Source organism: Artibeus jamaicensis, unplaced genomic scaffold (genome assembly GCF_021234435.1).
Source record: "Artibeus jamaicensis isolate MK-2021 breed Jamaican fruit bat unplaced genomic scaffold, CSHL_Jam_final scaffold_847, whole genome shotgun sequence".
NCBI classification, from domain to species: domain Eukaryota; kingdom Metazoa; phylum Chordata; class Mammalia; order Chiroptera; family Phyllostomidae; genus Artibeus; species Artibeus jamaicensis.
The window spans coordinates 12,055,340-12,071,378 of NW_026522057.1; the positions used below are offsets into that span (position 1 = coordinate 12,055,340).

General features: G+C 42.4%; 2 protein-coding genes across 3 annotated transcripts in view; one reads left to right on the forward strand and one right to left on the reverse strand.

Moving 5' to 3' along the window:
• The window catches only part of ZCCHC17 (zinc finger CCHC-type containing 17), a 52,085-nt gene extending 41,464 nt beyond the window's left edge, over positions 1-10,621 (reverse strand). Inside the window, exons 1-2 of one of the 2 annotated variants that reach the window (XM_037149592.2) lie at positions 10,536-10,621; positions 1,261-1,381 (exon numbers count right to left, since the gene is read on the reverse strand). In XM_037149592.2, coding sequence (XP_037005487.1) covers positions 1,261-1,326 — 66 coding nt within the window. In that variant the 5' untranslated portion in view covers positions 1,327-1,381; positions 10,536-10,621. Of the gene's footprint in view, positions 1-1,260; positions 1,382-1,924; positions 2,020-10,535 lie in introns of those variants that run through there. The other variant, XM_053660526.1, reaches the window with a different exon arrangement.
• Positions 10,622-10,810: 189 nt separating this feature from the next.
• Positions 10,811-16,039, forward strand: part of SNRNP40 (small nuclear ribonucleoprotein U5 subunit 40) — a 30,490-nt gene continuing 25,261 nt past the window's right edge. The window contains exons 1-3 of the mRNA XM_037149678.2: positions 10,811-11,001; positions 13,178-13,307; positions 14,548-14,641. Of these exons, the coding sequence (XP_037005573.1) occupies positions 10,858-11,001; positions 13,178-13,307; positions 14,548-14,641 (368 nt within the window). The 5' untranslated portion in view covers positions 10,811-10,857. The remainder of the gene's footprint in view (positions 11,002-13,177; positions 13,308-14,547; positions 14,642-16,039) is intronic.

Sequence of the window (16,039 nt, forward strand, 5' to 3'; positions counted from 1 at the left end):
AGATTTTGTCTTATTCAAAAACCTCTACTCTTAGCCCTGGCTGATGTAGTTCAGTGGATTGAGTGTGGGCCTGCGAACCAGAGAATCACGGTTCGATTCCCAGTCAGGGCACATGTCTGGGGTTGCAGGACAGTTCCCGGCAGGGGACAAACGAGAGGCAACCATACATTGATATTTCTCTCCCTTTCTCCTTCCCTTCCCCTCTAAAGATAAATAAATAAAATCTTAAAAAAAACTTTACTCTAAAAACAAATACAATGCCTTGTCCCTCAAAGTCTGACCATTTATTCAGTCATCAAGAAATATCAAGAACCTATCAGTTTCCACCCACCTACCTGGGGTTAAGACAGACAACACTACACAAAACAGACAGGGCTCTGCCTTCATGGAGTTAGCTTAGTGTCGTGTGAGGAAAAAAGACATGTTAAACAAGTACACAAATAAACACAGAATAAATCTATTTACTTGGGTAAAAAAAAATCTCTTGAGATGCCATTACATCTAAGACCTAAGAGAGAAGCTAATGGGAAGTAGGGTTGGAAGCAACAGTACGTGCAAGTCCTGAGAAGGACGCAGGCCTAGAATGTTCAGAGCTGTAAGGAGGACAGAGCAGCCAGCAACAAGTACGGCAGGACAGAGCAACACTGTCAGATTAGGTAGAGGCTAAGTTATTCAGGGTCGTAAAAACAAGTCTAGATGTAATCGAGGGAAATCAGAAGCCTAGAAAAGCTATGAGATAGTAGCACTGTCCAAATCTGGTTTTAAAGTGTTATTCTGGCTATGATGTAAAGAACAGATTGAAGAAGGCCTATGATAAAAGCAGAGTTCCCGGCAGTGGTCGGGGAAAGATGGAGAACCTGAACGGTGTGCCACGACAAAGAAATACATAGGCCAGATATACATCCAGGAGGTAGAAATGACAGGACTTGTTAATGGGCTACAGAGGGAGGGAAAATCAACATCAAATCAAGAGAAAAAAATGAAGAATGATGTCCAGATTTCTAGTGTGGGCACCTGAATAGTTCAAAACATAAATCAGAGATGCTGTGAGGTATCCGAATGAAGATGTCAAGTCTGCACCTAGAAGCCTGGAGCTTAAAAGGGGCACAGGTGATAGCCGGATGCTCCACTAGCCCTGCCCATTTAAACTGTAATGCTCACGATATTCTCAAATGGACAGGAGCTCCGAACCCAGCGCCTTTTCACCCTCAATCTATGCTTAACGAAAAAAGGTAAGTTTTCAAAGACAAAAGAATATACCTCTCCTTGGAAGATAGTGTAGAGAGCAGGCAAGTTCTCCATGGTCTCGGGTCTTCCTGAATTCATCCTTAATGTTCTATGGCTCCTCCATATCTCTTCTGCTAAAGCTAATTCAAGTGTTCTGTCACAAAGAAAGAAGCCAGACAACAATCTGAGAGACATCTGCACTGAGGAAGAAAACTGTAGACAATCTAGTCTACAGAATAATTAATATAGGTTTAACACCATGTGCTTTCATCTAAATCTCTTTTGTCTATTCCATTTGTGGGGAGCTATGGAAACCTTGATCTTATTTCTTTTCAATTTGATACTTACCCAGGGGCATCAATTTACTGTTGTCTTCTTGTGTTTTAATTCCTATTGTTGGTATTCTTTTGCCATGGGAAGGTTTGTGGGGGAGGGCCGTATAAATGGATCTTTAAAAAAGGAAAACAGCCCTGGCTGGTGTAGCTCAGTGGCGAACCAAAGGGTGGTTGGTTCAATTCCCAGTCAGGACATATGCCTGGGTTGTGGGCCTGGTCCCCAGTGAGGGCCATGTGAGAGGCAACCACACACTGATGTTTCTCTCCCTCTCTTTCTCCTTCCCTTCCCCTCTAAAAAAATTAAAATTAAAAAAAAAAAGGAAAACAGTAGTAATAAAAGCTAACATTTATCAAGCACTTACTATGTCCAGGCACTCATTTAATTCTCAAAAGCAGCAAGACAGAGGTTCTATTATTATCATGTTATGTAGATGAGAAAATCAAGGCTTCCAGAGGTCAAATTACTATGCCTATGTCAAAAAGCCAGAAAATGGTAGAGTCAAACTCTGGCTGACACCAGAGACCACACTTTTAACCACTATGCTAGGTTTAAATCTGAAGTGACTTCAAAAGAAAAAGAATAGCTTACTTTTTTTCCTGATAAAATTAAAAACACACATGCTCATTTTATAAGGTCAGACAGTATATTAATAATGAAGAAAAAATTTATAATTCAATTTTGTTTATATCCTTTTACACTTTTTTGTATATAGTGTTTTTTAATAGAATCATGAAATCAATCATTAATTAACAGCCATTTTCTTAACATATTTTAGCAATTCTTACATACATACAAATATACACACACATATTTTTTAATGCCTACATAATAACCCGTTGTTAGAGATACCAAATTCATATAACAGTTTATGGATCAGGTTAAAATACAGATTACAATTCTGAGGTGGTACCTGAGACTGTACATTTCTAACAAGCTCCTCCTAAGTGACAGTCTGCCTTGGGAACAAGTCTTACTGCTTTGGAGTTGAATGGGCCTTCCTTAGAGGTGCTCTTGACCAGCCTCCTGGTTTTAAACAGAGGGGAAATTAGCAAGGTAGTGGCTCTCAGCCATGTCCCTTTACTCTGCTGGATAGATCACTGCCACATAAAGATAAATCTAACAATACTGTCCTTAGTTCTCTTTTTTCCTCCCAATTACACTTGGCACCATTAAGACTTGAGACTATTTTTCCTTAAGTTTTCATAAGGAAAACTTTCTTCTCTCCTCAACCCTAACTGCCACCCCTTACTTTCAGTTCATGACTTAAGGCCCTATTTTTTTTTAACAATTCCTGATTTATAATCACCATCCATTAACTAAACTGCCTTGGAAACAGAAATGAAAGGAAATCCTGTCAACCTTCCAAATCCTGGTTCCAGTATTACCCAACGCCCAGGAACATCCCTGTCCTTGAGTTCCATAAGACAACCTTGTAGCCTGATCATAAACTTGCTCTTTCTGGGTTAGGTCAGCCAGAGGGGTGTATTATTACTCTGCTAATAGTGCACAGATAGAAGGCAAGCAGATTTGTCAGTTCTTAAGAAACAGCTGATAAGCAGGTTAAATCCAGGTACCATGGCTTGGTTGAATCCTTCCTTCCATTTCCCACTTACACGGTCTCGACTCTCCTCCTTCCCTTCCCTCTGCCCAGCATCTCTCACATCACATCCTAGAATAGAAGTCACCAATCTGAGGTCAAGAATTCTATCCAAAAACCTTCTGTCCTGGCTGCTGTAGCTCAGTGGACTGAGTGCAGGCTGCAAACCAAAGAGTCTCCGGTTTGATTCCCAGTCAGGGCGCATGCCTGAGTTGCAGGCCAGGTCCCCAGTGGGGGCCATGTGAGAGGCAACCACCCAATGATGTTTCTCTCTCTCTCTCTTTCTCCCTCCCTTCCCCTCTCTCTAGAAATAAATAAAACCTTTTTTAATTTTTCAAAATAAAAATATAGTATTTTTTTTAAAAAACCATCATCCCTCCAACTCTCAGAGCATTAGTGAGGTACAAGATGCATAAAGACAGCAGCAGGTGGGATATCTAAATGAGCTCAAATGCACGTCTTAGTCTCACCTGTTCCTCCGACAGAAAGGTTGTGGAAAGAACAATGACAGTGGAAACAGCCAGAAGCTGTTTCTGGCTTATTTCTGCTGGGATAAGAATACGAGCAGTTAAGATTAAAGCTCTCTTGTTTGCTCCTTCTGTAGAAGAGTAGCCTGAGAAATCCTATGCAATTCTTTAAGAAGGAAACCAGCAGCATTTTTGAGGGATGCCCTGAAATGTAACAATATATGTTTACAATTCAGGAAAGTAGAGAGAGGGTTGCCATTTTTTTAATGAGATTAAAAAAATTTTGTCATACTGTGTTCTGTAGTATTAGGATTCTATGATGGTTATTCAGAAGCTCCTTAGGGAATTCAAGTTTATTTTTTAAAAGTCAATTCTGAAATATCTAGGGGCCAAGGGGCTCAAGAAAGCCAAAGAAGTAGGGCTCTAGGCCTACCAACCAGAAGAGAGCCTCTACATCAAAGGTGCAAGGAGCAGAATCTCACAGAAACCAGAATTGGGGGAGGTCCCACTCAAAGCATTTGGAAAGCCGGTTAGCTCAGTTGATAAGAGTATCATCTTGATACACCAAGGTTGTGGGTTCAATCCCTACTCAGGGCACATACAAGTATCAACCAATGAATGCATAAATAAGTGGAACAACATGAATCGATGTTTTTCTCTCAAATCAATCAATCAATAAGTAAGTAAATAAATAGAATTTAAAGGGGGAAAATAAAAAAAATTAGGCAGAGGTCGATTATTGCTGATTAACACTTGCCCTCCCAGCACTGGGTGGGCTATGGTAGCAAGTACAGGTTCCAGGAGGAGGAATTATTTTTAACAGTGTATTCTGCTTTGATCCAGCTTACCTATTAAGCTCCTGCGTAAGATTTTATTTGGGGGAAATAAAGTTATTCTGCTTTAAAAAAGGTTTATAATAGTCCTGACCAGTGTGGCTCAGTTGGTTGGGAAACATTCCATGAAGTGAAAGATCGCTGGTTCAATTCCTGGTCAGGGCACACGTCTGGGATGTGGGTTTGGTTCCTGGCTGGGGCATGTGTGCGAGGCAACTGACTGATGTTTCTCTCCCTTTTCCCCTGGCTTCCCCTCTCTCTAAAAATAAATTTTAAAAATCTTAAAAAAAAAAGGTTTATAAAACACTGAAATATTGTCCAGTCAGATCCGATCATATCTATAGACTTAAAAAAGCAAGTAAATTGACGAGGATTAAGATACACCATTTGGTGTTGCCTTGGGATAGTTCCAGGAACAGAAAATCTTCTTTAAGCACTTCATTTTACGTTAATGTTTTAAACTACACTATGTAGGAAAGCAATAAGGACCCAATTACTGGGCATTCCCTTCCCAAAGCAAGGGGCAGAGCAAGGAAAGAATGAATAGGAGGCATAGCAGGGAAATGGTGGCAGAGAGAAAAGCCAAAGCCTACGCTGAGTGAGGAAGAAATCTGCAAAGAGCAACCCAGTGTGGGGAGGAATGGGGTGATGAGGTCATCCATACATCCGGCAGTCTGGAACAGGGAATCAGTGACCAAGCAGTGACCAATCAGTGACCACTGCCTTACTCAGGCCCGGAGAAGCCGGGCCTGAGTAAAGCAATGTTAAATTTCTGATTTTAGTAGTTACACTGTGGTTATACAGACGAATGTCCTAGTTTGTAGGAAAACTAAAGTATTCAGGGGTGATAAGGCATTAGGTCAACAACTGAACTCTCAAATGATTTATTAAAAATGTTATTTGTACTGTGCTTCCATAATGTGATTGTTTCAGTTTTTTGTAATGTGCATGCAAATGGGAGAAAACTACATCCTGTCCCCCCTCTTCTCAAGCAAAGAGAAGTTCATAGAACAATGTTAAGTTGATGATACTTCACAGCTCCTTTGAAACATCATTTCAGGTGCACATTTAACTGATCTGGCCAAGATTTTTGTTGTTTTTAAGATTGTTTGGATTTAGATTTGTTATTGTTACTTAACGGTACTAACTGGATAGAACCCTGAGCATTAAAAGGGATTTTAATCCATCTTTAACCTACATACATGAATTGAGAAAAGTTGGTAAGTAAAAACACTGGGATATGAGCAGAGACAGAATGACTACAGAGCCTGCCATTATTCTCTACCATTATTCTCCACGGCCTCAAAAAGAATTCACACTCCACACCTAAACTTTGTAGCGTACAGCTCTAACACTAATTGGGTCCCAATGAGGAGCAATCAAGAGGGCATCATTCATGGAGAAGACAACAATGAGCCAGGTGTGCATTCATTCATCCAAACATGTATCCAGGACCATTTCTCATTTGGTTTTGTATTCCCAATGACTGGTAAACAGTAGGTACCCCAAGTTTTCTTGAACGAGTAAGCAGAACCTTACAGTGTGCCAAACCAAGGTAGAGAAAGAAGAAACCATTCTGGTCTAAAGAATGCAGAAGAAGCCACTGAATTTCATACAATATGCTGGATAGATCAGAAGATGGGAGACTTTCAAAAGCCAAACTAGTGGTCCAAACTTCCTCCTTCCCACCCAATTTCTAGAGCGATTATCTTAGAGTGATGCTACTTCTTTCCTGAACTCTAGTCATGAATCTTTTAGAAAATGGTCAAAATTGCAGGAAAGAGAAGGAGTAGAAAAGAGTTTTAAAAAAAACATGCACACACACACACACACACACACACACACACACACACAAATGGACTCAAACAATGAAAGCTGAAAGGAATTAGGGAGCTCATTCAGCCCATGACTATTTAACTGCAAATCAACTAACAGAGATCCAGTGACTTGATGAAGGCTGCTCACGGTGAGACCCACTGGTGCCGCACCCCAAGACCGATACTTAACTCGACTACCCACACTGCTCTTTTCACCAATAATCCTGAAAGTCCCTTCCAAGTCCCTAATAATAGTTACTAATTTTTGAGTACTTCCTATTTGCCATGTATTAACCTAAAAGCTTTACCTGTCTTGACTAACTTAATTCCCTTTTTGACCTACGAAACAGGCAATTTTTCTTGCCATTTTACAGATGAAAAAACCAAGACAGGTTAAGTAACTTGCTCAAAATCACGAAAACTATGAATGACACAGATGAAATTCAAATCCCATTTACAAATATTTTTCCCTTTTTAAAGATTTTATTTATTTACTTTTCAAGAGAGGGGAGGGGAGGGAGAAAGAGACGGAGAGAAACAGAACATGCGAGAGACACATCGATCTGTTGCCTGTAGCAAAGCCCCCAAATGGGGACCTGGCCCCCAACCCAGGCATGTGCCCTGACGGGGAACCGAACCAGAGACCTTTCAGGCCTGCGCTCAATCCACGGAGCCATACCTACCAGGGCTTTCCCTTTTTAGATTATGAAAATCTTCTGAGCACGCCCCTATCTTGCACATCAGCATATCCTTCAAATCTCCAGTGCCTAGCACAGTGTAAAGTACATATAAATTTAAAACTGTCTGCTCAAATACTGAAGTACTTAACTTTACCCTATTTTAAATTGTAAGTTTAAATTCATCACTTCAGCACATTTACTGATGTTTATAAATCAGGCCCTGTGCTAGCACTTCATAAACCTCCTTTCAATCCTTAAAACAAGTCTGCAGAGTAGATGTCCCTGTATTACAAGAATGAATTTACGGGTCCAAAATCATAGCTAGAAAGAGACAAATCTTAGGTCATTCCAAGGGCCATTTACACTGACCACTAAACCACCCTTTTCAACATAGTCCCTTGTCCTCAAAGACCTCCAATCTGGTAGGGATAATGGTGACCAATTACAATGCAGTATGATCACAGCTAAAATAGTGACTAGGTTCAAAATACTAAGAAAATAAAAAAGAGAAGAAGGGCCTGGGAGAAGCAGGGAGGTTTGAAAGGTGACAACTTTTTATTAAGACTAAATGAAAGGCCCTGACTGGCCCTACCTGGAACTGCAGGTTCAGTCCCTGGTAGGGCACGTACAGGACAATGGATGGATAGTTCTTTCTTACAGAGATGTTTCTCTCCCTCTCCTTCTCCTTCCTTCTCTCTCTCTCTCTAAAAGTAAGTAAGTAAAATCTCAGGAAAAAAAAAAAGAAAAACAAAAATCCCGTAGCAGAGAACACTGTTCTTTGACCTTATCAGAATACTTATCTGGCCCCAGTTGGTGTGGCTCAGTGGATTGCACACAGGCCTGCGACCCAAAGGATCCTGGTTTGATTCCCAGTCAGGGCACATACCTGGGTTGCAGGCCAGTTCCCGGCAGGAAAACGTGAGAGACAACCATACATTGATATTTCTCTCCCTCTCTCTTTCCCCTCCCCTCTAAAGATAAATAAATTAAAAATCTTAAAAAAAAAGAATACTTATCTGTTATCTATTTTCTTCCAATCTATTTTCTATTTTCCTCTCCTTTTTCTTCACTTTCCTCACTTTCCAGATTAGATTCCACAGTCTATTATTCAAACAATAGTGACCTTGACCTCCCTTTAATTCTGTCTCTACAGTTCACCTATACACCACAACCCTTATACTGGTGCAGACATTAGAATCTCTTCTAGCTAGGTAAAGCAGAAAAGGACTGCCAGTTACTATGTAGATTACTGAAATTACTACAAGAGCTATAGAAACAGGCCATGGTAGTAGGACTCTCAGGACAATGCCTAGCCCCACCCCCCCAACACACACACACACAGTCTGCCACAATCAAGAAAGTCACGTCTATCATTGCAGAAGGTCACTAAACTAGAACGCCTTTGACTAAAGAAACTCACTGCTTCTGCTATAGTACCTGCCAGAGAACTGGATGCCTCTCGCCCTTCTCTGCACATTTCACTCAGTTCCACGTTCAATTCCCATCTTAGGCGTAAAGGAGTCCCAGAGATCATTTTTAGTGTCCCAGAATTTTCAGTAAGAGAAGGCACATTAGAGATGGGATGTGTGTTAAGCAAACCAAATCCACAGTCCTTGCCATACATGGATACACTTTCTCCAAGACTTCACAAAATAGCCTGATATTGCTGGTGGAAAAATCATGATCTCCAACTCCAAATGGGCTCTTAATTCTGCAATATCTACATTTCTCTGGTAAACTACTCCCCCATACTCTATGATGATCTGCAATCTTCTCACATCTCTGACCTCCTCTTACTCTAAGTTTTCTCATCTTATACTTTATAGAGAAAATAAGAGTCATGAGAAAAGAACTCATTTTACCAACACCAAACATACAAACAACCTATATCTATTGCCTTCATTTCCTTATTCCCTTCTGTTAAATGGGGAAGTTGTTCATCTTCCCCAGGCTGCTCCCTGAGTACTGATGTACTCAGTTTCTCCATCACCCTCTCAACTGGATCCATGGTGACCCCTTGTCTTCTTTACCTTCCACACCCTCTCCTCTCCTTTACAAATTCCAGGCCTATTTCCTGGCTTCTGAGACAGCATTCCTCTGATCCTGCTCTCCAGCTCTTTCTTCTCTTGCCCGTAGGCTCACACTCCTGTTCTTGACCATTACTTGTTAGAACTAATCAAGGTCCTGACTTAAGTGATCTTATTCACATTTATGGCTCAATTACCACCAAATTACTCCCAAATTTATATTTCATAAAATATATTTTTTTCTAAGTTTCAATGCCATATTTTAAGCTGCCTTCTGGATGTCAAGATGACCTGCCCCTTCTCATGCACCCCCCAAAACGACCCCATTGCCATAAGCCAGAAACCTAGAAGTTACATTGAAGTCCTCTCTCTTCACTACTTAACTCCAATCCATCCCCAACTGCTATTGATTTTACCTCCTATAAATCTCTGGAATCTGTCCAACTCTCTGCAGTTCCACCAATACCTCGGTCCTCACTGCCAACAGCTGTCACCTAAATGCATCTGTCTCCCCTCCATCTACTCACACCACTGAGTTCCCGAGGGATCAAGCCCTCTCCCCCTCCACACCACCCACTCTCCATCAAAAAATAAATCAAAACCACACCAACAAAAAGAAAAAAGCAAAACAAACAAACAAAAAAACCACCTCATCAGTCTTCCAGTAAAAGCCACAAAGTCCTGCAAGGTCTGAGCTCAGCCCACCTTCGGCTTCATCTTGTACCATACTCCCCTTCATTCTCTGCGTACAGGTCCCACTGGCCTCCGGGCTTTTTAGCCATTTTCCTCCCACTGTCACGGCGCCTCTGCACACGTTGTTCTTTCCAGAATGGTCGGCCTCTCTCCATCTACATAATTGGAATTCTCCCTGCAGGTATCACTTCAGGCGTCTTTCCTCAGGTAAGTCTTGCTGCTTATTTCAGGCACTCAGAACATCAGGGCCTCTCTTAGGTCGCACTTTTTGTACATTTCTTAGTCAGATACTTTGTTTAACATCTGCTTTCTCCACCAGACTCAACCCCCTGAGGTCAGGGACCATGTTTGGCTCACAATGTATCTCCCAAGCTTTGCACAGTAAGTATTAGTTGGACCACTAAGAAGGCCTAGTGCACAGGTATGAGTCCAAATTTCTCAGCAAGACTGCTTTGGAGAGGTAGGAGTCAGACATTTCCTTCATCTCTCTCTCTCACGGGGGCACAGAGCAGGCCCAGTAAAAGGCTTGCAGAAACAAGTCGGCCCCCTCAGACAGGACCCTAGTGAAGGCTGGGACACCGGCCTTTTCTCCCTGGGGGCGCCTGGCACAGGGCTGGACACGGTAGGCGCTCCATGAAGTCAGCCGTCGAGGGCCCCAGGAAACCACAGAGACCCCCAAAGCTCTGCTCCAGCCTAGAAAGGAACCCAAGCTACCGCATACCCGAGCTGGGCCATCTGGGCCCACCTCCAGCCCTTGCAGTCAAAACTGCAGCTGAGAAGGGCCAGGCTCACCCCACACAACCGATGGACCGCCCCCAGATTCCGCAGGCGCCCGCCCTCGACCTCTCCGATACCTACCAGGCGTCAGGTTCTGGTCTCCCAGCCGCAGCATTGCGCGAAACGCCAAAACCCAGTCAGCCCGCTTCCACCCACAAGACACAGCGTGCTCGGGCGGGACTCCAGGTCGATCGACCAATCCTGGAACCGAACTCTCGTGACATCGGCAAGAGCGGACCAGTAGTAGGAGACTATCCAGGAGGGCGTTGCAAGGGGGAGTATTGGAAGCTGATTGGCTTCTCCAAGCCGGAAGTCCTAGGGGAAGAACTAAGTCGGAACCAATCGTGCGGTGCCTGAGAGCGTCAGCGCGGTTCGTGGCGGCGCTGAGGAGAGGGCTGCCGCCATGATAGAACAACAGAAGCGTAAGGGTCCAGAGTTGCCGCTGGTTCCAGTCAAGAGGCCGCGGCATGAGTTGCTGTTGGGAGCGGCGGGGTCTGGACCCGGAGCGGGACAGCAGCAGGCGGCGCCGGGAGCCTTGCTGCAAGCGGTGAGTGAAGTAGCAGGCGGCCTTCGGCCCTCAGCCCATCTTCCTCTCTTCCCTAAGCGCTGCACCGGGTGATCCCGCAGCGGCCCTTTCCCTGCATTGCAGGGCGAAACGGGAGTCTCTACCTGGAGTTAAAGCAGAAAAACACTGTAAAATCGGCTAGCACCCTGCGGATACTCCATACGTCTCCCTGTTTGACGGTCGTTCTCAGCGTCTTGACCTCCCTGTGAGGTGGCGTTTGAATTAAAGTTAAGGGCGTTGAGCCCAAAATCGAGACCACGGTTTGCGCATCCTAAATCTTCCGGGGATTCGGCATAGAATAAACATTCAGAAAAGAGTGTAGAGCGGGTGGATGGATAATGAATGAGTGAGTGAGGAAGATTGAATGAATGAAGGAAGGAAGGAAATTAGTGATGCTAGCTCGCTTTGGGACTGGGCAAGTTGCTTTTCTCTATTTCCTGCACTATTAACAACGGAATAATAGCATTCATTGAGCCCTTGTAGTAAGTGCCTTTTTCAAATGAAAATTCCACTAATCTTAAAGAGTTAGGAACTGTTATCCATCTTGTACATGGAAAAACAAACGATCTAGTAGCGACAGAAACAGATTTTAAACTTAGAACCTGTGTTCTTTACCGCAGTTCTTGTAAGAAGTATTGATCAACCTGTCTTGTGCTGTTAGGCTCAGCTAAAGAAATACGTGTCCTCTCTCTCAACTCCTCAAGGAAATCCGGCATGCACCGTTTTCAATATATCTCTACAGTTGCTGCCACTTCTACCTCCTCTTCCAAGCTCTTACTACCTCCCCTGGCACTTTTGCAGTAAGGTCCTCTGGCATTCCTGTCTGTGCTCTAGCGTGGTCAGTCTGTTCTCACTCCAGCCAGAGGAACCCTAAACTCCAGATTATGTTACCCTCTGCTGAAAACTTTTGATGACCCTCCAATTCACTCACTGTCAAACCCAAATCCTTACAACCTTTTGTCCTCTTTGCCTTTACCTCTCTTGTCTGTCATTTTCCCATTGCTCAGGCTTCTTCTGGTCACACTGGTTTCCATGCTCCTGCCTGAAATCCTTTGCATTTGCTGCTCCCTTTGCTAGAATATTCTTCCAAATGTTCAGGTGGTTTGCACACTTAGCTCCTCTAAACCTTTGTTCAAATATCACTTTTAATTAGGGCTTTCCTGACCCCCTTTAAATTGCAATACCCCATGCTCACTAACTCACATTTCTGCTTTGTTTTTCTTCATAGCATCTACCACCATCTATATGTTTTACTTGCTTTCTTTCCTTCTCTCTGCTTCCCACTAGAACACAAACTTTATTTTCCCAGTGTCTGGCACATACTATTTTTAAGTAAATGAATAAATTGGAAACTACTAAAGAGATTTGGGAATTACTGATAATGCACTTACTTGTTCATCTATCTGACAAGTACAAATATCAGCCCAGGTTCCAACGTATTACCCAAGCCAAGACTTAATGTCAAGACCATAGTGAAAAGGACTGTGGTCTGTTTTCCCAATAACCTGTAACCTGCAATGCTTTTGGGAAGCTCAGTTCACTTGTGCATTTGTTAAATGAGCTGGAGATTGGGGAAATGGTGTTGAGCACCACAGGCAGGATCCCTGCAGTTGCAGAGCTTTTCTAGTGAGGAACAAGATGAAATATGTAAACAGGCACAGAAGGCGGGTAACTTCAGCTGATGTAAGTGCTGTGAGGAGGAATACGGTAGGGTTGCAGGATACAGAGGGGAGGTTGGTGCAACCTTCATTGCAGTGGCGGAGGAAAGACTTTGAAATGTTTGAGGAAATCTTTCCTGAACAGGAAACATTTGAAAGGGGCCAAACACAGGGAAATGTAGGGGAGGGGGATTACTGTGAGGGGCAGCCAGTGTGAAGATCCTGAGGCAGAAATGAGTTTAACATGTTCAAGCAGTTAAAGGTTGGCTACAGGACAGAAGCTGAGTGAGGGAAGAGGAAAGTTAGTACAAGAGGCCAGCACTGGAAACTTGAGCAGGAGAGCATCAGAATGAAGGCACACTTCATGTGAGAAAAGTTGCAGTTCTCACTGTTCCCCTTGTCTTTTCCCTACCGCCTCCCACCCTACCCACCCCCCACCCCCAACTTTTCAGCTTCCTTTGCTGCTATGCAGTAACTACTCTGTATGTCTCTTTGTTTAGGGGCCTCCAAGGTGTTCCTCCCTTCAAGCACCAATCATGCTTCTCTCGGGACATGAAGGGGAAGTGTACTGCTGCAAATTTCACCCCAGTGGGTCCACCTTAGCATCTGCAGGATTTGACCGACTGATATGTAAGGAGTAGTTTTTTATTTGGAGTAATTACTTTCAGTCGAATAATGATTATTTTTTAAAGCCTTTGGTGCCACAATAGGTATCAGTCTGATCACATAACAAACTTCATGGCTAACATGTTAAAATAGGGTCATGAAAATGCTGAACGGTCTTGGTCATAGAACTCTTGGGTCCAACTGGTAAATACAGAAGCAATTCTCTTAGTAGTTGGAAAGTGAATTGCTCTAGTTTGAGAACATCTTTCTCATGGAGACAGGTCTTGAGTTGATTTAGCAAGATAAGAATTCTAGGTCTTAACAAGTTAGTGGGAATAGTGAAGAGAGAGATAACTTTTCCCCAAAGGTGAAAGGTCCTTCTCTTGATTCACTCTCAGAATCTTAGCATATGGGATTAAAAGTGGCAGCCCACATGGTTAGTCTACCGGTACAACATTAGGATCTGCTACCAGATTCTCAGCTTCTAGTTAGGAACACCCATTTTTGAAAAATAATTAGAAAGAAATCACTTTAGGGGAGTTGTGAGAAAAAGTGACGAAGAAGGTAACAGAAGCCTCTGGTTTTATTCTGGCATCATTTGCTGCATTGTGAGATGAAATGAGTCCTTTGGCTCTTTGCACCTCAGGGTGGATGATAACTATTTAAGTATTGTAGTTTAGGTTCAGTGTTTTGATTCAGGTGTTCTGGTTCTATGATCCTTAAACTTTCCGGTGGGCAAGCATCTGGAAGGCTTAGGCATCTTTGCAGAATATCCATGAATTATTGATATGCTTCATTTTATCCAACAAACTAGAAAACATTTTATTAGCAAAAAGAAAAACTATATATGTACCTTATTATGTATAGGAGTGCTCCTTAATAATTCTCATTAAACTTACTCCTTGCTAGAGCAAGCTGTCTGAGGATAGTAACTGTCTCTTCATTTACCTCATTTTACCCCAGCACTTGGTATGTTAGAAGTACTTCTACATGTGGATTGAGTAATTGTAGTATAGTCATTGCCATATGACCTTCAAGTCATTTGCAGCTTCCTAGGTTTTTCGTAAGTGCCACTATAAGAGACAAGCCATAGTGAGTATCAACTCTATAAATATCATAGTAAAATAACTGAAGGTTTAAAAAAATTACATCCACTAAGTAACTTTTTACCTTATGAAATGTCAAAATAAAATACCCTTTCCATGGCCAGTACTAAATTTCTTTTTGCCTAGTAATGCTCACAGAACCCCTGTCTCCCTAACAGTATTGTGGAATGTCTATGGTGACTGTGATAACTATGCAACATTGAAGGGACACAGTGGAGCGGTGATGGAGCTGCATTATAACACAGATGGCAGGTGAGTGTTCTCCTTGGTGGAATGACACCTGCTGCTTCTGCTAACTCTTCTCAGCATCCTTTCACCTTTCGTCCATGAGTTTTCTTTCTCAGGAGACCATGCTATCAAAAAGTGCTGCATTTGGGCAGTTGCTTTATTTTGTCACTGTCACTCCAAGTAAGGTGTATACTGTTGCATGTAGGCATTTATCAACATGTCACCTCTGTCTTCTAACATATCAGCATCTCAAACAAACTTTTCTTTTTTCTCTCTCTTTTTTAAGATTTTTATATATTTACTTTTAGACAGAGGGGAAGGGAGGGAGAAAAAGAGAAAGAAATATCAATGTGTGGTTGCTTCTCATGTTCCCTGAACGGGGGACCTGGCCCAAAGCCCAGGCATGTGTCCTGACTGTGAATCAAACCAACGACCCTTTGGTTCATAGGCCAGCACTCAGTCCACTGAGTCACACCAGCCAGGGCTGTTTTCTTAAGATATAAAATGATTTTCTGTAAAAATAAGCTATTTTATTATAAAAGTAATAAAGTACTATTTTGAGAAACTCAAAAAAAAACCCCAGAAAAATGCAAAAATAACCCATGTTTCTATGGTCCAAAGATAATCACTGTTAGAATTATGATACATTTTTCTCAATCCTTTTTCCTACTCAAAATTATATGGTTTTTATGAGCTATGTTTACAGTCTTGCTGCTGATTTTTTTTCCTTAACTTTATTCACCTAACATATCTGACGTAACGTACTATTTATTGCAAACACTTTAATGATTGCATAATTTTAGAATAACCATAGATAACATAGGAATGTGTTTATACAAAGGTAATTAATCCCATTAGGTATTTCAGTAAACGTTCATTGTTTACACCTTTGGCCTTTAAAACCTTCGGGTTCCCTGAATCAATTGGTGCACAGCCTTGTGTACACTTTTCCTGTTAATGCTTAAGTAAAGGAAGCCTTATAAGATAATTATAACTTAGGAATGATCCTTAAACAAAATTAAAACTTTGATTTTTAGAGAAAGGGTAGGAGTGGCTGAGCCATTGGGTTAGGAATTTCTAGTCTCTCTTTTGCAGCACGGAGTGATCAAACGTTTCCAAGTGGGAGGTCGTCTTCTGTATAAAGTGTTGTCTATCACAAAGGAGGAAAAATTGAGAAAACTGCTCTGTTAAATGTGCACTGTATCAGTGGGGACTGATAGAAGACAGTATTTTTACGCAGGGAGACCTCATAACTGGGATCTAAAGCACCAGTGTGAGGTGAGGCAGGTATTCCAGCTTCATGTGCCTGTTGGGAGGACAACATGGCCATGATCTTAAGAACTTGGGAGGAACAAATAGGAAGGACACAGGGACGAGAACTAAGGGGGGGGAGGAAATGGGAGGGGGGTGGGGAGCAAGGGG